Below are 25,706 nucleotides of genomic sequence, written 5' to 3'. Positions count from 1 at the left end.
TTGAGTCTTCATTTTTTACAGTCTTACTGATACTGAGAATCCAAGAGGAAGGTGAGAGGTGCTATGAAGTCTGACCTCCAATTTAGAGCATTCAGAACCCACTAGGCTGTTTATATTGAAATGAATATATTAGTACTTTTTAAAGAGGAAAATGCTGGTAGCAAAATAGTTAAAGATGCTACATTTTGAAGATTTTCCTAGTGTCTCCAAGTGACACTTCTACTTGACTGTCTTTAACTGGAGTCAGAAGTAATAGTGTTCATGTTCCAATGGTTAGGCTCTATGTAAAGCGAGGAGGTTATACATGCCATAGTTTGTGTGATAGTTTCCAATAGAAGTTAGATTACAACTGACCTGAACGACTGCAAAAGGCAGCTCTATGTAAGCAAATGTAGTACTCTTACTATTCCATGCCATTATTCGGTGGACCTCTATGGAGATATTTCAGCTGTTTCCATACAAGTCTAATGGTATGATCTGTCTGGTCTCATGTAGTGAGACCTGTGGTGCCCTGTTCAGGTGTTCTTAGTTAAACTGCTTGACTCCTCAATGATCATGAGCATCACTTTGTTAGAAATGAATAATTTGGTTGGGATACAACAAGGGATGTGCTGCAGTCTGTGGAGGATTTCTGTTTGAGTCTTGGTTTTACAACAAAGTGTCTGATTAGGCCCAAGTGATTTTACTTCTTTTAGGCTCATTCTTTTTTTTTTTTTTTTTCAATTTAGATCTTTTGCAGATTCCATACATGAGTACTACCTAGGCACTTCTGGTCTCTTAATATTCTATATTGGGTTCACTATTAAGCAGGCCATCTGCTTCTTTCTCTAGATGGGATATGAACATGTTCTGGTCCTCATAGCATGTCACTACCGAGACAGAGTGCACCTCACTCAGAGGGGTAGGGATGCCAGCTCAGATTCTTTTCAACCTGTCTAGCTGGTTCTAGGACTTTGTGATCACTCTAATATCCTCCTGATATGCTTTCAAGTCAGCATTTGAAAGGTGAACCCAGCTGAGCCACAGCATTCCTTCAGGTTTCTGAAGAAAGACTCTCTGAGCAAAGCAGAGGCAAAATTTTCTTCCTTTGTACGTTTCCCCTCCTCAACTCTTCACTAACCTTTACTTGTGATTTTTTTACTCTAGCTATGATTTCTTCATTGTTTTTAATTTCTTCTCAGTTCCATTTCTGTATGGTTCTACTGTTCTTGTTTTAAAAAAAAACCTCAAGCCCCTCAGTGAGCGTTCACCTGTCCCACCCCATTGCCAGTTCTTCCTCCCACTGTTAACTGTTACCACCTCTGATTCTCTAGATCTTCCATACTCAACATGTAGACTTGCAGAAGTATATGAACTTCTTGTATAATCTGTTAAAATATTTGGGATGTTAGGGTGTATATGTTTTTCTATGGCATAGTGAGGAGGGAATAGACCTTACAAACTTTTGCTTTTGGTAGGGCATCAATATGTACATTGATCTCATTTATTCTAATTGTTACATAGTAGTCATAGTTTTGATAGAACATACTTTAACTATTTCCCTGGTCAGTGATAACTTCATCCAGTTTATTTGCTATCAAATAATACTATAACAGAATCTTTCTGAAGCCTCTTTATGTATGTGTATACATATAGACTCCATAACAAATGTCCAAAAGTAAAAGAACTTCTGCACTTTAAATTTTAATGAATGCTCAAAATTACTTTTCAAAACAAGTAAATTAATTAAGCATACAGTCCCTGTTAAGTAGCATACAGTCTCTGTTAAGTAGCATACAAAAATATGTAGTTTCTATTTCATAATGTGTATAAGTGAACCAAGCAGATGAATAGTTATGTTAAAGAATTTTCACTGTCTCCTTCATAAGCCAATGAGAAGGAGATACTAGAAATGCAAAGTATCACTGGATCTATTTTCGTAGTGCCCTAAATGTCCTAGGCATGACTATAACAGCAACAAATTAAGCTAAGTGTTGATTTTAAATGAGCGAAAGAAGAGATTCAAAACAGAAGCCTCATCAGAAATACTTTAGAGTTTTATTAGGATGGTCACCAGATTACAGCTATAAAACTGATCATAAAACCCAATCCCTTCCCACAGATATCTTTTGAAATAAACGTGTAGTTCATAAATGCCATTCTTAATAGCTGAAATTTTACTCCCCATCAAATTACAAACTGATAGATGTACAAAATGCTTGCAATAATTTTTAGCTACATTTTATTGTATTCTCATCCAAGTCACTGAACTCTAAGGTTTCTGAATTCTGCTGTCCTTTTCCAGAGCAGTGATTGTCAGCTGAGGGTCAGCATTAAAACTCTACTAAATTAGCCAAAAAAGCCAACTCCTAAGCGCATCTCCAGAATGGTTTTTTAGTGCAAAGTAGTCCCCTTCCATCGCTTAACGTTCCTCATTTTGCACATTACTACTGTATCACATCATGGGACATTAAGCATATTTCAACTCATGGGACTAACTCAATCATGTTTTTAGAAATTGAAAACAAATCTTATAACTGGATGAGTGATGATATTGAAGTAATAACAATTTCCTGCTAGGCGTGCTTGTTTAATGGATTGCATAGTCCTTCCATGTACAAATACTGCAGTGGTTATCACCAGCAGAAATTGTTTGGTTTTAAGAGCTCAAGTTTAATAATCATTGGGTTTGCTAGAGAAGTCACAAGAAATCTGGAGTTTGTGTTCTGATTCTCATTAATGGCATCATTGTCCAACCAAAAAATAACTTAGAAAAGCTAAGTTTACTCCAGCAATAACATAGTGGGACCAGCATAACACTGGGCTTTATTTAAAAGTGCTGTCTTCTTCCCTTTTGCTGGATGTTCTGTACTGAATTGTGCTGGCCTCAGCCTGAAGCACAGGGTGATGCGCTTCTTTTTTGAAAGATATTTAGAAAAATTTGTCTCAGTGCTTGGCAACTACTCCGACAGAAAACGGATAAAAATAAGGGTAGTTTATCAGTTCTGCTGTCCTTCTCATGTTTCAGGTTGAAGGCTGTTGAAATGATGAGAAATAAACAACACTAAATAGAGCTCCGTCATTATCATTGCTGTGGGTAACTCAGGTTCAGCATCAAAGAAAAATGCATTTGCTTTCAAAACTCAATCTTTCATTTTGAGAGGTGCACTGCACTCAGGTATTGACGTCTAAAAATGGAGTAAATTGGAGAAGGCAGGAAAGTGCTACTGTGGGAACTCAGAAATCCAAACAGAAGTCATCTGGTACAGTTGTAAAAGCTCTGAGTTTTCAGCATTCTGTTTCTTATAGGGAGGTGGAGACTGGTGCCTAAGGACTGCCATTCTTTAGCAGCTGAAAGAAAACCTGGCTTCAAGTAGTCGCCATCACATGGGACCCTTAAACAGCTTGCTTTAACTTTGGAAATATGCCTGAATGGAGTGAGCTGTGTTGAGGTTTGGGAAAGTTACTTGTGATCTAGGAAAGGTTTGATATTTTTATTCTTGCATCCTTTGGCTTTGCAATTTAAGTTGATCACCTTCAATTTCTCTGGCACGGGAATTCCCTGGCATGTGAAATTTGTGGATACAAAGAGACAAGGAAGCCATTGTCCCTTCCCCTGTGCTGATCTAGTCATCAACTGGCATAACCCAGCCTGAAGAGAGAGAACCTGTTGTTGTAGAAGTCAAATCTGGAAAAGGAATTTTCCTCTGGGGTACAGAAGTTGAGATGAATAATAAGTAAGGTTGTTGTTAGCAGATGGCAATTATAAGATGGAAAGACCACCATAAGCAATAAGTTAGAATTAGGCACACTCAAGACTCAAGGCTTTTGATGAGGGAAAATATTGAATATGATTATAAACATGTATTTTGAGACATGAATTTTTTTGTCATGAAATTAGGGCCCAAACCTAGTTAAAACTTTGTGCCTCCAAGATAAACAAAATATCCATAGGTACTTTTCTGGCAAATACTACTTTTAATGGCCAAAACCCAAATGGATTTATGTCCTAGTCAAGGTACAATGGCAAAATAGAGCAGTATGCTTGATATTTGAGACAGAGATTGTACCAGAGGCCCTGTACTGTAAGAAGCAAAGCTGGAGCTGATTTTTGTAAAGGCCAAAATAAAGACACAAAAACAGAAGTTGTCAGATACATGGGGCATCAGAAATAATATATTCATTCATATTCTATATTAAATTCTAAAGACATATTCCAATCAACTAATATATATATCAAACTCAGAATAGATGAACCAGTTCGAAAGTGCAATGTAAATATCTAAAATGCAATTATTCTAATATAAGTTTAATAACAATATTACAGGAAATCCATACAATGGATATTTAATATGCTGATGGTATTAACAACCAACTCTTTAGAAGGCAAGGTAGCAGTTTCGTATTTTGTAGGTATGAATATTACAAGCACTGATAATCTGAAGCCACTGTGAAGAAGTGCTAAAAACACATCATCATGGAATATATTTACCTCAAGGATATACTCTAATAAGGAATTAAAATGTATTTTAAATGACGCCTTTAGAATATACCTCTGTTTAAGCACAAATCATGAAAAGTTAATATTTGTCTTTTACCACAATAATTTCACCAATTAAGGGAGAGATACAAAGTTGGTATAAAAATCAGCATTGTGCTATGTGATTCACTATTGTACATGGTAGGAGATGAAACGAGAGCAAGTTCCTTCTGGAACTCCGTGCCTGAGTGTCCAAGAGAGGCTACAAGAAATGAGCCACTTGGAGAAGTTGCTGATGAGTCTCACACATGCTCCTGTGAGGCTCTGGTGGCTTGGAATGTGGACTACTTCCGTTGTGCTCAAGGAAGAGCTGCCTTCTTAGGATTCATGAACCATTGATGAGAGACACATGGGAATGAGAGAAAGATGAAAAGGTTAGAAATGTAGTTAACCTGTGTGGAGCTGTCAGAGGCACACAAGTCAGGGAAATGTTTGTAAAGAAGACAACCCAGGAAAACGGGGTTGAAACCAAAATACTATTTTAATGATCAATCTTGATTGTCAACTTGACTAGCTAGTGAGCATACCTCTGGTTATATCTATTAGGTCATTTCTGGAAGGATTGTCTGAGAGGGTGTAGATCAAATACTGAGACACAGTCAGAAGGAGTGTTTGTAGATTTAGGAAGATGACATTTAGAATTCATTTTTGTTTTTTTGCGTTTGATATGATAGGAATTCTACCCTCTCAGTCAGTAGACTTATTACACAAAACCATGATATAATTCTTCTTTAGTAAAAGTTTCATATTATATGTGAGGGGTGAGTCTTACTTTGGATAATTAAGAGATACCTTTCCTACCATCGAGCCCAGTATAATATCAGATGTTTCCCCATACTACCTCAACTCGTTCTTACAAGCCAAGAACGTGTCTCAAAGAAACCGACTAAGGCATAGCCACATACTAATAAGTGTTATTATGGAGGAGTGGCTTGTATCAAAATCAGTATGTTGTTGCCTAGGTCAAATTAAAGACAAACTTGAGTCTTAGCTCTACCACCTGCCATGAGCTCTGTGGCTTCGGGAAAGGACTCAAATGTTGCTAATTTAAAGGGAGGGAAACTAGCATCTATCATATGCAAGTGAGACGCCCAGACCTATGGTGGAAAGGCTGTTGGCTTACATTTCATTTGTCATGGTATATGTGAAAGCAGTAAGTTACTTGAACATGAGGTATTATTAGCTGGAAATACAGAGAGAATCTAGAGCAATCGGAGGAAGTAGATTAAAGCAAGGTTTTAAAGGCTAAATAAAAAATAATATAAGAAAGACTTTCACAATTTCCTGAGAATTTTGTTGTTCATGTCCTGGTTGTCTTTAGAGATAGAACTGGAAAATGTACTTATAAAAGAACTGTCTCTTCCTCTGTTTTCAGAAACCGTGGTAAGTTTAATTCAGCCTTAAGACTTACTGGATAATTAGATTCATTAATTGGCTGGAGCTATTATCATTATCAGATACAATAAAACTGAAAATAAATAAAACCTGACATTCTCAGGGTCACATTAGGACCTGGAAAAGTACCTTATTTTTTAGGCTTGCTTTAAGATGGGCATATATCTAATCCTTGAACCTGAAATGGACTACCCCAGAAAAATGAGAAGTTGTAAGTTCTAAAGAGGCCCATGCCTCTCTTTCCTTCACTATATGAACAAGAATAACCAGTGAACAGTTTGCTGTGCTTTGAGGGAAAATATATATTATTCAAGTTAGAGCCAGCCTTTTGTCCCTTCTCAAAATTTGTTATTTTAGTCTCAGGTACATACTGGATTTGTTTCCCTTTCTTTTTTTTTGGGGGGGGGTGCGATATTATTACTATGAAAAGCTTTGAACTCTTTAGAGCTGGAATTATTTCTCTCAGTCTCCTAAGACTGAGCACCTTTCTGCAGCACCTTTTTCTGTAACACTATAGAACACTGTGTCATCTAGACATTTAAACGGTGCCAGGTGAGGTTTTAAGAAAATGCCCCTGCCATAGCTATAGTCAACTTGATATATAGTCTTGGATAGACTCATAGTGTATTTTGCATTAAGGAAGCTACATATACCAGTATTCATTAGAAACTGTGCCAAATTAGAAGGAAAAAAATATTGCATTCTTCATTCCCCAAAGGCTTTTTGTAGGATCTATCAATGTCATATTAGTTTGTGAGCTTAAAGCTTAAGAGTCTTAGAATCTAGGGGCCTTTGGTATGTGACATAAAGCCATAAGCAATTTTAAATTAGTGATTATGTAAAATTTGTATAGTCTACAAATAATAGGTTTCTGTTTGGAAGGTAGATTTGATCTGCAGTGATTAGTAATTAAATCAAGTATTTTTTAATGCTGTTTTATTACCTTGCATCCACATTGACACTAGAGAAACTGCCAGTTCATTTGAGACTAGCCCTGGTGTTTATTAAACTCATCCATTGTGTAGCTTTGGCAGATTACTTATATAGATCCTTTAGTCAGTATAGATCTATAAAAAATTTCACATGTATCTCTGAGTGGCAGCAGTATGATTTAAAAGTCATTTTTTCTCTTGTTGGTCCATCACTTCAAATTTTTATCTTTCAAATCCCATTTCTAATCCATACCAACAGTCCTTTATTTTGTTGTAACTCATTGTTATGCAAATCATTACATTCTTGGATTGGCTTCAGAATCTTTAATGATAAGAAGGAAGTTATTATATTGTCATATCCCCTACCTGACTTATCAAAATACCTCATTGTTAATTGACTAAAGAGATATATTTGCAGTTGGACAGACAAGTAAATAAGAGCAAATATAGAGGTGACAACAGACAGTGGCATGTCATAACTGAAGAAGACCATTTACTACTCTGGTTTTTCAGCTTATCACATGGTAGAAGAGGGGTCCTCAGTTGAAGTACTGTTTCTACCAGATAGCCTGTTGGCATATTGGCAGGGCATTTTTCTTGATCCTAATTGATGTAAGAGGGCCCAGCACACTTTGGGCGGTACTATCCCAAAGGCAGGTGGGCTTGAGCTGTATAAGAAAGTCTGGAGTCAGGCAAGTACGCAACATTCCTCCATCAGTTTTTACTTTAAACCCTCACTTTGTGGTCCTGTCTTGGCTTCCCTCAATGATGGACTATAAGCCACTATTTAAAGTAAACCCTTCCTCCCAGGTTGACTTTGATCATAGTGTTTATTAGAGCAAGAGAAAACAAACTAGAACATATTCTACACTGGTAATATGTATCTCTGCCTACTGAATGTATATTTGCTGTGAGGCAAATATGTATAATCTAAAGGAGTAAGGCGTTTTCCAGTGATCCATTCTGAACACATAAATGTGCTCATCTTGAAGGATGAGATCAAAGGAAACACGAGGCTTACCTTGACACTACAGGAACAAAGGTGTGCTATTTTCTTCGTATCCTTCTCCTTACTAGAGGATGCTCAGTGTTTTAAGCCCCTGCCTCTCTAAGCCAGTTCCTTAAATGAGCCTGCCTCCTTGGAGCAGCAGACCTTACCAGCCCATTATGGATTGTCTCTTTCATGTCCTTTTCTTTTAGTCCAGCTGGAACGCTGATCTGTAAGTCCACACATAACGGGGTTTAAAAATTACCTTTACTTGCTTTGTATAACAAATTTGAGGCCTTTATTTTTCCATACTGAAGGCCTGAATTTCACTGAGAATCTTGAGTACATTGAAAGAAAATAAAATACTCTCAATTGACTGTTATTTATTAAGAATTTCTCCTAATACTACCCTGCATTATTTTTACTGTGCAACATTTTCATATGTTAATTCAACATATCCCACTAGACTAGTTTTAAAACTTCTTTACAGAATTTTACAATAAGACTTGCTTGAGTTATTTAGTAGACACGTTTTTGTTTTTATTTTTCAATCAAAAATAGACTAAAATTTCTTTGTCTAAAGGCCTAATTAGATATTTTTGTTCTTGTTTTTGAAACGGGATTTTATTTATCTCCCAGGTTAGCCTCAAGCTTACTAGACTAGGCTCAAATCCTGATCTTCCTGCCTCCACCTCTCAAATTTTAGGGTTACAGACATGAGCTGTAACATGTGACTATCTAGTTAGATACTGAACAACAATTTAAAAAATATTTTGAATCTAGACAGCATAATTAATGTTTTATCTTTGGGGGAGGTGCTTGGTCTTGCAGCAGCTTGATAGGCCATACTTTGTGAAATTACCTGGTGTGAGTGAGAAGGAAGCACGTAACACACAACAAACCTGCTTAGGAGTTTATTGGAGGAGATGTGTACAGGTCTGGGGAAGTCGGGTGCTGAAGATGGTGCATCCAGCTTTTAAAGGCTGCCTATCACGTGTGCACAGGGTGATGATGTAGCTACGTCATGCACAGATGATAGAGCTCACACATGCGTACAAGGGTTTACGTAGCTGCGTCAGACATAGGTGATGTACCCATGCCGCATGTGGGTCACGCAGGGACTTTTAAGGTCCCTGGGGTGGCTAAGTATCTTTGCCTGAGGGATTGTTCGCACATGCGTGGCCCTAGAACCCGGAAGTGGCAGCCATGCTGGTTGGCTAAAACCATAACACTTAGCTGCCCATGGGAGGTCTGCCCCTTTCTGATTGAATACTGGGGAGCATGAATTTAAGAAGGGGGCTACGGTCAGAATGTATAATAAAAATTTGAAATAATAATAATAATGATAATGATAATACTTATGTTATGTGACATAACATTATATTGTTTGATATGGCTGTAAATATGGATTGAGGATTTCTATATTATGAAATGAAATGAGACTTATTCATTATTTTGTATATGTGTACATATATATGTGTATATGTATCAGTAATTGGTGCTTTAATATGTTTTACTCGAGAGTAGTTGAAAATCCATGTAATAGCAATCTGAGTTGAATTTATAGGTTTGAAATTTGGTTAACAAAATGATATGACGTTTTTGTATGTTAACTTCTTGCTAAATTCATGTGGGCTTTCCCTCCTCTGTTTGTCTTATAGTGCGGGTGTTGGCCGGACTGGCTGTTTCATTGTAATAGATGCCATGTTAGAAAGAATAAAGCATGAAAAAACTGTAGATATTTATGGCCATGTAACTTTAATGAGAGCCCAGAGGAATTACATGGTGCAAACAGAGGACCAGTACATCTTTATCCATGATGCGCTGTTAGAAGCAGTGACATGTGGAAATACCGAAGTGCCAGCTAGAAACTTGTATGCCTACATTCAGAAGCTGACACAAATAGAAACAGGGGAGAATGTCACCGGAATGGAGCTCGAATTTAAGGTACGGCATTGGCTGTGATGTGGTTACTCACTAGCAAGTTATTTTGTCTTTGAAATAGGCTTCACTTTCTTACCTTGCAAATTTTGGAATACAAGCTTCATTTTTCTTCTGCTTTAGTATCAGATTATAAAACACTTTGTTCTTTTTTTTTTCTCCTCTATTTTTTTTTGTTTCCTCAACTATCAGGGGCCCTTGGTGTCCTAATATAAATTCAGAAATCATGTTCTCAAAATGCAATGTTTACAATATTTAGTAGGTTATGTGGAATAATTAGCTAAATGGAAGTACACTATGAATATTTACTATCAAGTAAAGAGAAGATTGATATCTAAAAAGGTCATATTAGGTTCATTGCATTCAAACCATTGGGTAATATTATCTTTGTGCTTTTTTTCTTTTTAAATTCAACAGCGTCTAGCCAGCTCAAAAGCTCACACCTCAAGATTCATCAGTGCCAATCTTCCATGTAATAAATTCAAAAACCGCCTTGTTAATATTATGCCATATGAATCCACAAGGGTGTGCCTGCAGCCTATCCGAGGAGTAGAAGGCTCTGATTACATCAATGCCAGTTTTCTTGATGGATACAGGTGTCTACCCTTGCTCCCCTGACAATCCAAAGCCTTGGTATTTGCATGTGCCCTAGATTTATAACCACGAAGATTTTCATCTCAATTCAAAGTGATTTTCTTTCTGAAGAGATCATCATTCAATTCTTGGGGTGGTTTATTTTTCCTTAATTTTAATTAGAATTAAGCAGTAGTAACCAAGTTTCTATTGCATGTAAGGATGGGGAAGTGTCCTTGTGTGACATGCTTATATGGCTGTGTACATGTGGGTGGGCATGGCATATGTGCATGTTTATAGCAGTGTGAGTGTGTTGGGGGGTTGTGTGCCTTTGGATAGCAAAGATCAGCATTGCATGTCTTCTTCAGCTGTGTTCCAGATTATTTTTTGATAAAGGGTCTCTCATTGAAACGAGAGCTCATCCCTTCAGCTTAACTGGTAGGCTAATGAGATCTAGTGATCCATCTGTTACACACACACACACACACACACACACACACACACACACACACACACACACACACACACACACACACACACACACACACACACACACACAAAACACCCAACACTTTATATGAGTGCTGAGGATCCGAATGGCAGATACTTTAGTGCCTGAATCATCTCCTCAGCCTCTCATTGTTGCTTCTTTGAATCTGACCTTTGAACCTAGTCTTTCAGAAACCATTTAGATCTGGAAGTTGATAAAGCAGCTATTTTAGACCATTTTTCGTAAGTTTAATAGATTAAATGAGCTTTGTTTCTTGAAAATGAAGTCATACAATTCATCATTGAAGTGATTTGGATAACACATGAAATTAACCTATTAGCATGGCACTAAAATTTAATAACAGCGATAAAGACATACATAATAATATTAACAACATAATTGATTTTGCAAAGTCCCCACCATGTACTAAATGATCTTATTGATTATGTATCCTAATGGGAACCCCTGAAATTGAATTAATAATATATATAGGACTGGTGTTAACAATTTACAAATCAATTTGTACATGTCCTCAAAGTATTTTAATGTTTTCTTTTAATTCTCTCTATTTAGACAACAGAAAGCCTACATTGCTACCCAGGGGCCCTTAGCAGAGACCACTGAAGACTTTTGGCGCATGCTTTGGGAACACAACTCCACCATTGTTGTGATGCTCACCAAGCTGAGAGAAATGGGCAGAGTAAGTATGTTGCCCTATTTGGAAAATGACATCAAGCTCATTCATTTACATGCTTTGTAAATACTCAGTACTCTAGTATGGTGGCATGCAATGGAAGAGTCTAATAAGTCACTCAGTGCCACTGACTTATGTTGGGCCCTCAGCAAATGCTTATTACCTTTTGCCTGAATAGGTTAGAATTTCATGGCAAAATGGGCCATCGGTTCCCCATATAAAAAAATTTAAATTCATGACTTTCATTTCTTGGCCAACCATTGAGCATGGTGCTAGAAAGCTACATGATATATCAAGAGTTATAACAGCAAATCTGTTTTTTAAGAATAACTATTCTGAAGTACAAATAAAGTAGCATCAAAGAAATTTGAAAGCCTGCCACTCGGTACAGCATTTGAAAGCATGTTAGCTGTGCTGTTTGAGATAGTCTCATCCTTTCTCTTCTTTTTGTAAATTACACAATAGACTTATGTCTAAAACCCAGCTTTTAGAGCTCATTTAGAAAGCAAAAATATATAAGGCCAAGAAGTTATCTGACTTGTCTTAATCTGACTGCTGAATATGCAAAGCTAACAACTAAAGTCACTGGAACTCCCCGGACCCCCAAGCTCCTCAGGTGTCAACTAGGAATGAACTGGATCCGTGCAGAGGTTTCTCTCTGCTTCATCCTTGGTGATTTCCTAATTACAAAACACAGTGGTATAAAACGAATGAGCTGATGTAATACAGGACCAAAATGGATAGCATTGCCGAAGGACTTATTTAATCATTTACATAATCCATAGACATGAGATAACCACCCAATTGAAACACGCAGTTCAGCTGGTGTTTAATAAGTAGCTATGATTTGCCAGACTCTGTACTGGGCTTTTTTGGGGGGAAAATTACACCAGATAGAGGTACAAAAAAATAGGTATGTGTAATTGAAACTGCCCTGATTTTAGAACTTCATTAACAAGAGAACAAATTTAGATAGACAGATCTTTGTTTGTACCTTATAGAGTTTAATATTAGTCTTTTCTTTTAGGAGAAATGTCACCAGTACTGGCCAGCAGAACGATCTGCGAGGTACCAATATTTTGTTGTAGATCCAATGGCTGAGTACAACATGCCTCAGTATATCCTAAGGGAATTCAAGGTCACAGATGCCAGGGTAAGTTCAGCTCCTCTATTTGCTAGAAATGAGGGTTACGTGTACCTTCTCTGAGAGAAACGTTTGCCAAATAACCATTCTCCAAAGGAAAAGAAATCAGCCATTATGGATGACTTTAAAGGAAAAGAATTTCTAACTTTGCCTCTGTCTGGTAAGTGTTCTCATAAACCCAGGGTTGGCTTCCCTTCAATTGTCACACCTGGACGCCCAGCTGTGGGGACTCGCTCAGAGCGCTGGTGTTGGGCAGCATTTACTGATTGGTTGGCTGCACTGAAGTTCACCTCCTCAGCACATTCTCATTGGAGAGTTTTGATTTCTTCATTACTCTGGGCTGTAAATATGTTGTTGTTTGTGCAGCCCTTGAGGTCATACAGGCTTGTAGGTTAATTTGGTCTGACTTTCAAACTGTGGAGCAAATGGCATTCCTTCGAAGGCTCTGACAGGCTTTGCACATTCTAATTTGCTTGCTGGCATGGTTTTTTCCTCCATGTGCTAATGTGTCTGTCCATGAGAACTGTGAACTGACAACCCTTGTTGGCTAATTTTCATTCTGCATTTTCTACAAAGATTGCTGAGTCCAAGGTTCAGCCCTGATGTAAGAGACTTTAGGCATAAACTTTAATATATTTGCTGTAAGAATTTCACAGACCCTGATTACAAACACATCTTAGGGGAGACCAGGTCAGCGTAAAGCCCTGTTTTATTTTTGGAACAGTCATCATGGGTGGGTTAACTAAAACATGAGGGGACAATGTATACTTGATCCATTGTTTTTGTTTTGGGGAAAAGCAGCTTTCTCTCAGCTCATGTTTGCCTGCTAATTCCTGAAACCAAGCCCTGGCTGTTATAGGGAGAGAGAGAGAGAAACAGAGACAGAGAGAACATGATTCACAGAAGGTTTGGCTCAGGTAATAGTCTCGATAATCCCAGGAATTATAATGTGTTAATTACTCTGAATGTGGCCACATCAAGGAAGCTATTATGTTCCAATATCTCATTTTTTTAACTTGTCCTTGTAAGCAGGCCCTGATGCTTTCCCCTATTTCTTATGTATGAGCCAAACTCAAAAGTTCCTTGAACATAAATTTCTTAGCTATTTCTGATAATAAAAAGGAAAACATGGCTTTAACCTATAGGGAACACATTTACCTAGCTCCAAGTTAAACCTAATCATACTGAGCAAGAAAGAGTTAAGTGAAACTTGCTCATATAGTTTAAAGTCTCTCTGTGGTTAACTGCCAGACTTTTGTTGTATATGCTCCCCGTATGTTTCTCATCTCAGGCTCTGAGATCACAGTTGGCATGTGAGAATATAGCATTGTTAACCATCTAAACTTTAAAAGGCAGGTTGATTCTTCTTCAAATAGAAAGTGTCTGCACAAGACCTGTTCTTGACATTATGGTCAAAGGTGACTATGGTCAAAAATGAAATCTCTAGAACACTCAGAAGACAATTCTGCATTGCCCAGTTCTCTGACTTTCTTCCCTCTACCCTTCGAAACTTTCCCAGAAAAAGCAGGGGAACAAATCAAGCTTCCATAGTAAACATCTAGGAGTTGGCGATAGCCCCAGAAACTATACACGTTCCTCTGTATTCTCGTGAATTGGTGTGATCCTCTTCCATTCTCAAGCATCTGCGCTGCTCCACTAGTGTACATGAGGTGTGGCTGTCCTGAGTTGGCCACCTCTCTTCAGTATGCTTGGGATTTTATAGCCACAATTCTTAGAAATGGGCACGTCTGGGCCCAAAAGAATATTAGAAGGATGGATTAGCTCCCAAGAATAGGACGCAGAAAGCCACTGGGAGCATCTCTTCAAGTGAGATCAGTCCAGTGAGCGTGAGTTCAGTGGCACTTCCCCATGTGAGTCAGAGGAGGAATTCCTGTATCTATGAGCAAAGGGTCCCTCCTGCTCTTGTACTTCAAACAATTCCACAAAGAATCTGAAGTACTTCATGCCCTTATCTTCTTAACATGGTTCTTGAGCTCAGAGAAGTCCTACAGTCTCTTCAGAAAAGAAGTTCATAGAAATACAAAGTAAGTGTCTTAGACATCTACCATTAATTTAGTGCTTGTGGGAGTCACTGTGTAAACATTATAGTAAAAATAGTCACCTATTTTTTAATTATCATGTTTTAGATATGACTTATTTTCATCCACTTTTAGGGTTGTCTGTGTAAACTAATTCCTGAAGACAGTCAGGAAGGTACCTCTGACAAAATAAAGGGGGGAGGGGAGATGCTTATAAATCATCCCCTTGGATTCTTTCTATATTACTTTCCTTTTCTTTTCCTGTGGTAAAACACTGACCAAAAGCAACTTGGAAGCAGGATTTATTTGATATAAAGGTCCATCATAAAGGGAAAACCAGGGCAAGAGCTTAAGGCAGGAACGTTGAAGCAGGAACTGAAGCAGAGATCATGTAGGAACACCCACTTACTGGGTTGCTCTCCATGGCTCACTCTGCTTGATTTCTTCCACCACTCAGGAGCCTCTGTCTAGGGGATGCGCTGCCACTGTTGGCTGCACCCTCCTTTATCAATCCTTAACCAAGAAAATGCCCACATATGTATATAAGATAATCTGATGGAAACTACTCTCTAATCAAGGTTTCCTTCTCCCAGAGAATCTGGTCTGTGCCGAGTTGACAAAAACAATCTGGCACAGTGTCCTTAATCTGAAATGTGAGCATCATCACATGGTTCATGCTGTGCCTCATTCATGGCTCAAGTGTGTATCACAGAGACATGTTAGACAGCCAGGACAACCACAACTACCTAGTTTATATTAGATTCCTTAAATGTTGCCATTTGCCATTTATAATGCTAGAAAAGGCATGCATGGCAAATGGGAAATCACTGTGACAACAGCAAGCCTCTGGTGCAGGTGGCATGCCTATATACTCCTTTCAATGTGAAAAAGTTATTAGATTGAAGTAGAGTGTATAAGATTTTGGTGGGATACATATAAATGTTTGTTTATATGCATATATATACATATATAAATACAAATATGTATGTATGTATTTGATGATTTCCTATTTAAACATTGAAGCTCAGAAGTGCATCTGAAGAGGATAACCAAATATTTGTAATTTAAATTACAAATTTAAAGTTATGGCAGCACACATAACTTAGTTTCTCTGGACATGTTCCTAATAATTTTCTCGTCTTTTTATTTTTTGGGGAAAAATCATGAATGCTTTTGTGGTTTCTGTACTTGCTGAACTCTCCTGGCATGCTGCATTGTGGCTGGTTATGTGGCGTCCCTCTAAAGGACGGCCAGTCCCGAACAGTGCGGCAGTTCCAGTTCACTGACTGGCCAGAACAAGGAGTGCCAAAGTCTGGAGAAGGATTTATTGACTTCATCGGCCAAGTCCATAAAACAAAGGAGCAGTTTGGCCAAGATGGGCCCATTTCGGTGCATTGCAGGTAAGCAGGGAGTCACTAATGCTAACTGGACATTTATGATAGATGCCTGGCTGCTTTGAAAATGGCTGTCCTTTATTCACTTTGTATACAAGCTTGTTATAATAAGTCTGTGTAACTGAAATTTATTTGCAGATTATTCTATGAGACATAAAGATTTGTTTCTTTTTCTTTACATAAAATGAAAAGAATTAGAGGAATGTTTTTATCCCCCGCATTGATCCCCTATTTAGAAAAAATAAAAAACCTACAAGAAACCAGTTTTGTGTTGCCAGCAATTGTCAGTGTGTCCCCTAACAATAAGTGTAGTGCTAATCTCTGCCAGTGTTTGCGTTCTTTTTGTGTAGCTGCACTTACAACTGCCTTTCTCTATCTTTCCCCTTTATCTCTTGAAAGAGCAGTGAATAGCTGCCAAGACTTAATAGCAATACTAATTCCTGCAAGTCAATAAGTGATTAGTATGGTACCTCAGTTCAAAATGCAATTTGTTTGGAAATTGTTGCTATATCAGAAAATGAAGCACCTTCAATTTAATTATTTTCAACAGTTTCCAGAGCATTTTGTAATTTAAGTCACTGAAGTTAATAGAAATACTAAGTGAACGCCTTAGACATCCACCATAAATTTAGTGCATGTGGAAGTTGCTGCATGTGCAGAACACAGAAAAAAGAATTCTCCTTATTTTTGTTTTTTTTTTAACTGCTGTATTTCAGGATTGTAAAAGCTTGAAGTTTCAGTTTTTATAATGTTTATAGTCAGTCTTGAAGGCATTTATGTTTAAAAAGTCTGGTACTTTAAAAACTATTTTTTTTAATACTACAGGAAGCAAGATCTCAAAATAGAAAAACTAGACAGAGGCATGAGCATATACGCTCTTGTCCTGGATCTATACTTTCACGAAGACGTATAACAGTGTAAAGCAGTGAGCTTTGGGTTTCTCTCCAGGTCTGGGATCATTTCTAACAATGCTTATTTCTCAGAGTTGGAAATATTTGTTTTACGCTGTCAAAATCGCTTGCTATGTGCAACAAAAGAGCAGATAAGATGTGATGTATGGTCTCCAATGGTTAAAGTTGTTGTTATAAACTAGAGTTGAAACATCTAGGTCTTTTCTTTTAATCTATCACTTAATTTCTCCACTTAATTTAGATTTTCTCTGTGTGACCTCTATAGAAAAGAATACATCTGATATTCATAATTTAAGCATGAGCCCCCTGATACTGCTCTTTGGGGTTGTTTTCAGACAATGATGGAGAAACCCCTTAAGTACAAAGATTCACATGTTGTATACCTGTAAACTCACATATCTCTTTACCTCCCAAAGTCTTCTAGATACATATCTTTTCTTGTTTTTGGATGCCCTGAAATAACACTTATTTTTAGCCTATTAACCGAATATACTGAGATTCATTAAATTTAGAAGTTAATGAGGCAGATGCCTGTTCTTTTCTTGAAAATTCTTAATAGGAATCCAGAAACGTTATATTTTTGGGTGCATTTGATTAACCAAGTCAAAGTAAGATATGCTCTGAAATACCTACATGGACACGACAAAACTGTCATAAGTCAAAGTGCCTCATGCATGTGAGACTTTCAGGGCTCAAAGAATCTGCCAGATCCCTTTGCTGTTTGTGGGACGAATAACTTCAGCTCCTCTTTAACAACTGCCCATTGATTTAAAGCCCCACTTAGCATTTTTCCTTAGATTCATGAGAAATTGCAGTTTGTAAAAGCACACACTATTTCTATGCCTGTCAGCTCCATCCCAGAGTAAATGAATTCATCTATTTTCTACAGCCTGTGCCCAAGCACTACACACACCATTTAATTGAGATCCAAAAATGTAGGGGTTTTTTATTTCAGATTATTCAGTGTTCTCATTACCTAAACCCCCAGATGTCACTCTTTAAGTGTACAAGGGCTATCAACTAGTTTTCTTCGTTGTTGCTATGAAAATTCAGTAATTATCTTCAAATACCAAAGGAAATAGAAAGAAACTCAAAACCTTGCTGAAATGACAGAAGGAAACTTGGGATATTTTAGCGGCTTATCACCTGAAAACAAGTAGTTCAGAGTGGTGGTTAACTATACTGTAAAAGGCTTGTTGAGAATCTAATAGTTATAGATTTTCTAAAATTGACATATGAAGTGATATTTTTATAATCAGAGCATATAGAGTATTCACAGCTTCCCAAAGACTAAGAGAAAACCATCCCATAACAAAAAGTCTATTATAGAATCAGTTTTTTCATATCTAACCCAATGTTGATACTGTAGTTTGTAAGCCTGTTACACATAGGTTACCTGTTTAGGATGACATATCCTTCACAAATTATGTTACTAAAGAATAGGAAAGGGAGAATCTACATGACATGTTCCACATTTTTCTAATTTATCTCATACTTCACATAATGGCAAAGTCTTGTTTCAGGATCTACTTGAAGAATGCAAGCCAGTGTTTGATCTGTTCATACTTTTCTCTATTGATTTTATGTTATTTTTTTACCTTTTCAACTAGAGTTACATGGTGTTATAGAAATGCATTCTATTTTGTAAGACCCAATCCTAATTACTTACTTTTTTACGTTACCACAGCATACTACCTGGTAGTCATGTAGTGAAAGCATTCCCACTTTATCTTGAACATGCTTGTGGAGAAACTGGGAATATGGAAACTCTAGAAGAATGAATGACTGCTTCCAAAGCAAATGAGACCAAGACTATGAGCATGTTACTCACACTGCCTTTCTTCTCATGACAGTGCTGGTGTGGGAAGAACTGGAGTCTTCATAACACTGAGTATTGTGTTAGAAAGAATGAGATATGAAGGGGTTGTAGATATCTTCCAGACAGTCAAAATGTTAAGAACACAGCGACCAGCCATGGTACAAACAGAGGTGAGAAGACATTTGGGGTCACCTTCTAAAAAGCTAAACCCTCTGTGGATTCAAAATACAGTTGCAAGATACAGAAGATCACCATGGGGAAGGCAACCAATTGTTTACTTAATATTTTAAAAACCATTCTTGAAATATTAAACATTTGGAACCTGAAAATGCCCTGTTTTCTATTCATTAGTTAATATGTACATTTCTCAGGATATATCCACAATTTAGAGAATCAGAGTGGTAGTGTTTATATTCCACAAATATCTACCAAATTATACAATTTATATGCTTTCTTCAGTTTACAATATTGTTCAGACTTTGATTTCAAAATAGTGCAAGCATTTGGCTTGCAATACTTAAAACATTATGTCAGCCTGACAAACATAATGGGTGTTGGGGTGACAGAGGGAAATTGGACATTTAAAAAGCCTTAACATTTAGCCAAGCAACTTACTGTGACAAGACAGAAAAGAAAACTCCATTTATTTTGCATTACCATTTTTATTGTAGAAAAATGCACATTTAAGCAAAATAGAAGCTATCTGCTTTCAGCCCCATTGGCTACTGAAAATAAGTTTCTTTTATGGGGAAAATCCTACTTTTTCTCATGCCTGTGGTTATCTGTAAATTGTAATTTTTCCATCTCCCCAACAATGCTCCAATTTATTGCAATATGACAGGGTCCTTCCTTGTATGAGAAAAGGCATGTTTCTTACCATTCTATTTTGGTGTGAGTCTTCCAGAATAGGCAACTTACAATCACACTGAATTTTAGGATAAATGGTGCGTGTATTTTGGATGTGGGCAGCCATTCTCAGGGGTGGCAAGCCAGAAAGCCCAAGGCTCCATAAGCCTCATGCTCTTATACAGCTACCTTTTTCTTCTGTCTTAGGGTCTCTATTGCTGCCCTGAAACACCCTGCAAAAGCAAGTTAGAGAGAAAGGGGTTTGTTTTGTCTTGTTTTTTCCTTACACTTCCACTGCACTGCTCATCACTGAAGGAAGTCAGGACAGGAACTTAAACAAGGCAAGAACCTGAAGCTGATGCAGAGACCATGAAGAGGTGCTACTTAGTGGCTTGCTTCCCCATGGCTTGCTCATCATGCTTTCTTATAGAACCCAGGACCTCCAGCCTAAGGATGACCACACCCACAGTGGGCTGGAGGCTTTTCTACAGCTCAGTCTTCTGGGAGAGTTTTCTTGAGCTTTCCCATTCTCAGAGGACTGTATTTTGTGTCAAGTTCACATAAAACTATCCGGCACAACTTTCTTTCTAGTAGACACATAGATCTTCTATGCCTGTCACTTACCTGAGGCTATCTGATAAAATGGTAATTCTGATTGAGTCTGATGTCTGATCTGATGTTAATTTGTGTGGAGGCAGAGTGCACAAGCCACAGACCACATGTGTGCAGGCCAGGGGACAACTGGTGAAAGTAATTTCTCTCATTCTGTCATGTGAAGCCCAGGAATCGAGTTCAGGTCATGAGACCTGAAGAGCCTTTAGCCACTGAGCCATCGTGTTGACTCCCCCCTAGACACACACTTTCTTTTTCTTATAAATTCAAATTTGGTGGAAAGCAACACAAAGAGTAGAAATCTAGATTGCCTTTAGGAAAGTTTACATTTTTTTTCATCTGAAAATTATCAAAAATACTTAGGTCCTTCTCTAAGATGGTTGTAGCATATAAGATGGAAGATAATATTTACTGACGTTATTATGACTTGGAATCAGTGAGTATTGTGTTCGAAAGAATGAGATATGAAGGGGTTGTAGATATCTTCCAGACAGTATCAATGAGGTTGATGGTGAATTTAATACAATTCTCACATAGCTAATTGCTCTTTGCTCACTGTCATTTGGTCATCAGACTAAATTAAAGTGGTAGTGTTGCTCCTTGTAGATATATTTTTTCTTTACATTGCTGGGTTTATTTTGCAATTAAAATATCTTCTCTTACACCCGTGTCCTATAGGATCAATACCAGTTCTGCTACCGAGCCGCACTAGAATACCTGGGCAGCTTTGATCACTATGCAACGTAGAAAGCCCTGATCCCTTCTGGATTTTTACTACAGGCCCTTCGCTATCCATGGAGTCTCTTCTGAGCCATACAGGGCACTTGAGAAGTCCTTCTTAACTTCTAGCTAACAACCACTTAGTGGGACTATTACAAAACAAAAAACAAACTCTTCCAAGTGGACCAAGAATTCACAGTTTAATCATCTAACCTGAAAAAATAATATCAAGAACCCTGACTTAGGAGGCATCTGAAGGATTTTATTTGCAGATACCTCAAGGATTCCAAATAAAGGGGAGAAGAAATGACAGCAAAGAACTACCATCTTGTTCAGGATTGCTTGGTAGGGGCAGAGAGAGCTTGCCTGTGGGCCTCGAGTCAGCGCAGGACGTTTGCTGGTGTGGCGTCTCACAAGAAGGTGGATTGTGCTTCAACATTGGCCCTTTCCCCATGCCACTCATACGTACATTTTAGGGGTGAGGGTGGGGATGTTTAAAAGAGAAAGACCTTGATTTCATTTTAGTATTGTAAAGGATTCTGCTGACCTGTGCTTCATTTCTGACTGTGTAGACTTTTTTCTTTTTTAAAAAATGTATCATTGGATAAAGTAAATTTAAAATGTTATGTAATTCTTCTTTTTTTTTTTATTTCTGAACTGTAGGTTTTTGTAAGCTGTAGAATGGTTATCTGTAATATCTTACTGTAGAAATATCAAATAATTTGAAACTTTGCACATTTTTGTGCAGCACTCTACAGTATCTGTCTCAACAGATATTACTTACGCAATTGTTTGGTATACCTGGTGAGAAAGTGCCCATTCTCTGCAAACTTCAAGGGGAATTTTGTTTTGCTTTGTTTTGCTTTTGGAATCAACAGGGAGGCGCAAAGTATAAAGTTGCTGCTAACATATATATAAATATATAGATAGATATCTATATTTAAGGGTATCTATGTATATATAGACAGTATGTCCACACAAAGTTGTTACTGCCATTCAGTTCTTCCATGGTTTAGTTTTTTTAAGGATAAAAGAAAAACTATTAGAACCATCATTTCCAAGTTATTTTTAGTATTTTAAAACTTTAATTTGTAAAGGGAATTGAGGAGTGCACATCACTGATTACTGAACCTCGCCCCTGACTTTCCTGTCCTGCCTTCCCCCACCTACTCAACCATATTCACAAGGACGGTTTCATTAGCCAGGCTTCCAACAAAATTCAATATTCCTAACACTCTAGTGCAATAACAATTGTTAAATATCTAAGAGGTGTGCATGTGGGAAAGGTCAGTGCATAACCCTTTAGGAGGGAAGAATGTTGTAATATATCAGCTATCAAGTTGTTTTTTTTTTAAAAAAAAGTATATTCAATCATATATTGTCTATAGTATGTGTATGAAATTTGCATTTACGATACGTAACAGGGGCAAAGCCAAACTCATGTTACTCTTTTCAGTCAGAAATACTTTGTGGCTGCAGCGTCTCTGGGAGATGCTGCGCTGTTTCTTCTGGCTGTGGCGTTCCTGGGAGGCGCTGTGCTGTTTGATTTGGTTTTAGTTCTGCATTTAGAGTGCCTTATAATTGATGCCTATTTTATTAGCATTTCTTTTTACCTTTCGGTTGATTTCCATTAGTTGTTCACATCTGTTACTCTTTCAATTAAAGCATTATCTGTTTACCACATGTACAGAAACTCTTTGAATAATATGCATTCCTAGTTTTCACCCAAGTGGGGGATGTTAGTGATTGTACCAGCCCAAAGCACTTGGTTAATCAGGGCCTCTTCGTTCCTCATGGTCACATCAGGAAGAGCAACTGTTTCACTTCTAACCCCTTCCAAATCTGCTCTGGAGCATGCAGTAACCACCAGTCTTACAGAAAAAAATTTTGGGATATATTTGATATTCCATTAGGAGTATTCTGAAAGGGGCAATAAATTATATATATGTATGTATATATACATACATATGTATGTATGTATATATGTATGTATATATCTCCCCAAACCTTTCTACAGCATTTCCATAGGAAGCCATGGATGGTGGTATGAGTTTGCCACATGCTATATGTTTTTAAATTACCCTCCCCAAATCCTAGGAACTCTGAAAGAGTTTTGATACAGGTATATTTTGGTTTAATTTTAGCTTCATGATGCTCTGCATGGAAGGATATTTCTTTTCCCATTATTAGCAGAATAAAATCCTAGAGACCAAACACTCACAAATATCGTATTTGATCATTTTTGTAAAAAAAAAAGAAAAAAGAAAAATGAACAAACAAAAAAAGAAAAAATAGAAATACATATAACACTAAAAAAAAAAAAAAGAATCTAGAAGGCTACCTCAGAATGAGACTCTCTAACCTACATCAGAACCAGAGAAGAATGTGCACTCTATGGGTCTGTCATTTTCTTTTCACTTGTATTGTTGAAGATTTATCCAAGTGCCAGGTTTCTCAGTGCTGTAATTTTGTTTAAGTGAAATGAAGGGAGTCAGACAGGTATTGCATCATCTAGACATGCCATTTTGGACATGTGGGATCTAATGGAATATCACATACCAGAATGACTGGCCAGTGAGCAGTTCGTCTCTCTGCAACAAAAGCTGCCCATATGGTAGAGGGAGAAAAGACAGTAGTCCCCGAAAGAGAATGAACCAACAGGATGCTTACCGGAGGAGGATGAGGCGGGCACCACTCCAGAGTCAGGAGCTGCTCTTAGGACTAACTCCCCACTGTCACTGATGTGCATTCCACTCTGTTCTTATCTCTATGACCATTCAAGATTAATTTCCCAGGCAAGCATCACTATCTGCCATTATCATAAACATCCACATTTCTAGTTCTTTTCATCATCATAACCAGTACGGTGCTATTATTTACCTATGTATGTGTAGTTATGTATAATTTTGTAATTAGTTACAATGGTAAAATATCAAATATATAAAAGTGATTTGTACAGAACTTTATTTTAGCTCTTTTTTAAAAATGGTTTGCATGGTTAGACAAGGCAAGGACAGCCAGGGGAGGGAAGGGCCTCTAGGGAACTTTGCACTTTCTATACCTTTGTACTATGCACTGCCCTATTGATTCTACACCCAATAATGTTATTACTTGAACCCATCTGTAAGAAACTGCTTCAGAAATTCATTTATGTGTCCGTGGATAACACATCGCAACAGGAAAGGAAAAATGCATAGTAGCACACACGGTTTTTTCTTTCCTGCTGATTTTTGATTTAGCTTTGTTTCAGACTTTCTTGTCATTTTAAAACCCCCTTCCCATTTTTTTTTCTTTTTTGGTTTTGGTTTCCATTGGTATATGGCTGCCCTGATACTCCAGCAGAGATCAGAAGGCTACAGATCCATCCTCTCCATCCGTTACATGGCTTTGCCATCCAAGCTTGGAGTGTCTTTACAAAGATAACAGTTGTGTTCTTTGCTCTCATTTTGGATGCATAGACTGAAAACTCAAAAAAAAATAACTTGTAAAATGGCTTGTTAAAAAATACAATTACCTCTAATTAGTAGTACGCGTAAGTGTTTTACAGAATGAAAGGCGTGCTTTTTATTTTCTTACTTCGTTACATTGGTGGCGAAAGAAGTCTGTATGAAAATCAGTTCTTTGCTGACACAGGTTCCATTTGTTACAAATGAATTCTAATAAAAATGTCAGTGTTATGCAGCCCTGGCCTTTGTTTTTGTCCATTCCAAGCATGCTGCTTTTAAACTAACCAGTTATTCCCTCTATTTTTATTTATTATTATTTTTTGGCTATCTGCTTAGGTCCTGTGCACTCGTAGGAATATATTTATATTTCTACTAAGAACCTGCTGCTCACAAGTGTCTGCCCTTGAGGGTAAACACTTTCTACTTCTCAGCAGACAAATTCAGAGAAACAATTCCATATATTCACATACTCAAGAAAGAGGCATTGTTTTCATTCGTGGTAGAGAACATAGAAAATGGCAGATCCTCTGAAAGGTCTGTTGTAGAGTGTAAGCTGTGGATGTCAGCGTAATGTTGAAAGAAACCATAGCTTTCCTGCACATATAATTCAATGTTATTAGCTTATTGACCATTTAGAAACATAGCTGGGAAAACACATTGCTTCGGATTATTTGCTTAGACACTCACCATCACTAAATTGTAATAGTAGGTCAGATTTGCTCCATGTCTTGAGGAAGCAGCTCTGAAAATAGTGAGGTATTGCTGAACACACAGATCATTCTGAGAGAGGCTGGCACTGAATCAGTCACAGCACCACATTCAGAAAGCTATCAAGGAAAACACAGCATCCTGAAGCAGACTTCTTCATCTTAAGTGAGAGACTGTGTTATTCCAACTGGCCTTAGAAAAAGAAGGTGTTTGTTTTCTCATATGCCCCAGTAAAAAATAAGAATGATCTTATAATAAAATAGTGGGAATTTGCAGTCTCCTTATCTGGTTTGTACTTCTTCAATCCAGGCCTAAGCTCATCATAATGCCAACACCCAAGTAAGAGGAAGAAGACATTCACCCTGACAACAAAAACAGCAGTTCTAAGTGGAATAGAGTCTTATTGGCCCAGCTGACCACATTCTGTATAAGTGATCATCTCTGAAATACAAGTGAAGACAAGAGGGAAAAGGTTCACATTGAGTTATCAAATTAAGATGGGTTTCAGGTGTCCATTTTCTTGCAAAATTCAGTG

General features: G+C 37.6%; 1 protein-coding gene across 17 annotated transcripts in view; it reads left to right on the top strand.

Moving 5' to 3' along the window:
- The window catches only part of Ptprd (protein tyrosine phosphatase, receptor type D), a 192,124-nt gene extending 167,426 nt beyond the window's left edge, over window positions 1-24,698 (top strand). For all 17 annotated transcript variants that reach the window (XM_005352666.2, XM_026781867.1, XM_026781863.1 and 14 more), the window contains 7 exons: window positions 9,496-9,781; window positions 10,193-10,371; window positions 11,412-11,538; window positions 12,560-12,685; window positions 15,961-16,115; window positions 18,874-19,009; window positions 20,976-24,698. In XM_005352666.2, coding sequence (XP_005352723.1) covers window positions 9,496-9,781; window positions 10,193-10,371; window positions 11,412-11,538; window positions 12,560-12,685; window positions 15,961-16,115; window positions 18,874-19,009; window positions 20,976-21,044 — 1,078 coding nt within the window. In that variant the 3' untranslated portion in view covers window positions 21,045-24,698. The remainder of the gene's footprint in view (window positions 1-9,495; window positions 9,782-10,192; window positions 10,372-11,411; window positions 11,539-12,559; window positions 12,686-15,960; window positions 16,116-18,873; window positions 19,010-20,975) is intronic.
- The last annotated feature ends 1,008 nt before the right edge of the window (window positions 24,699-25,706 follow it).

This window comes from Microtus ochrogaster, chromosome 10 (assembly GCF_000317375.1).
Source record: "Microtus ochrogaster isolate Prairie Vole_2 chromosome 10, MicOch1.0, whole genome shotgun sequence".
Lineage (NCBI taxonomy): Eukaryota > Metazoa > Chordata > Mammalia > Rodentia > Cricetidae > Microtus > Microtus ochrogaster.
This window is presented reverse-complemented; position numbering and strand designations above follow the sequence as displayed.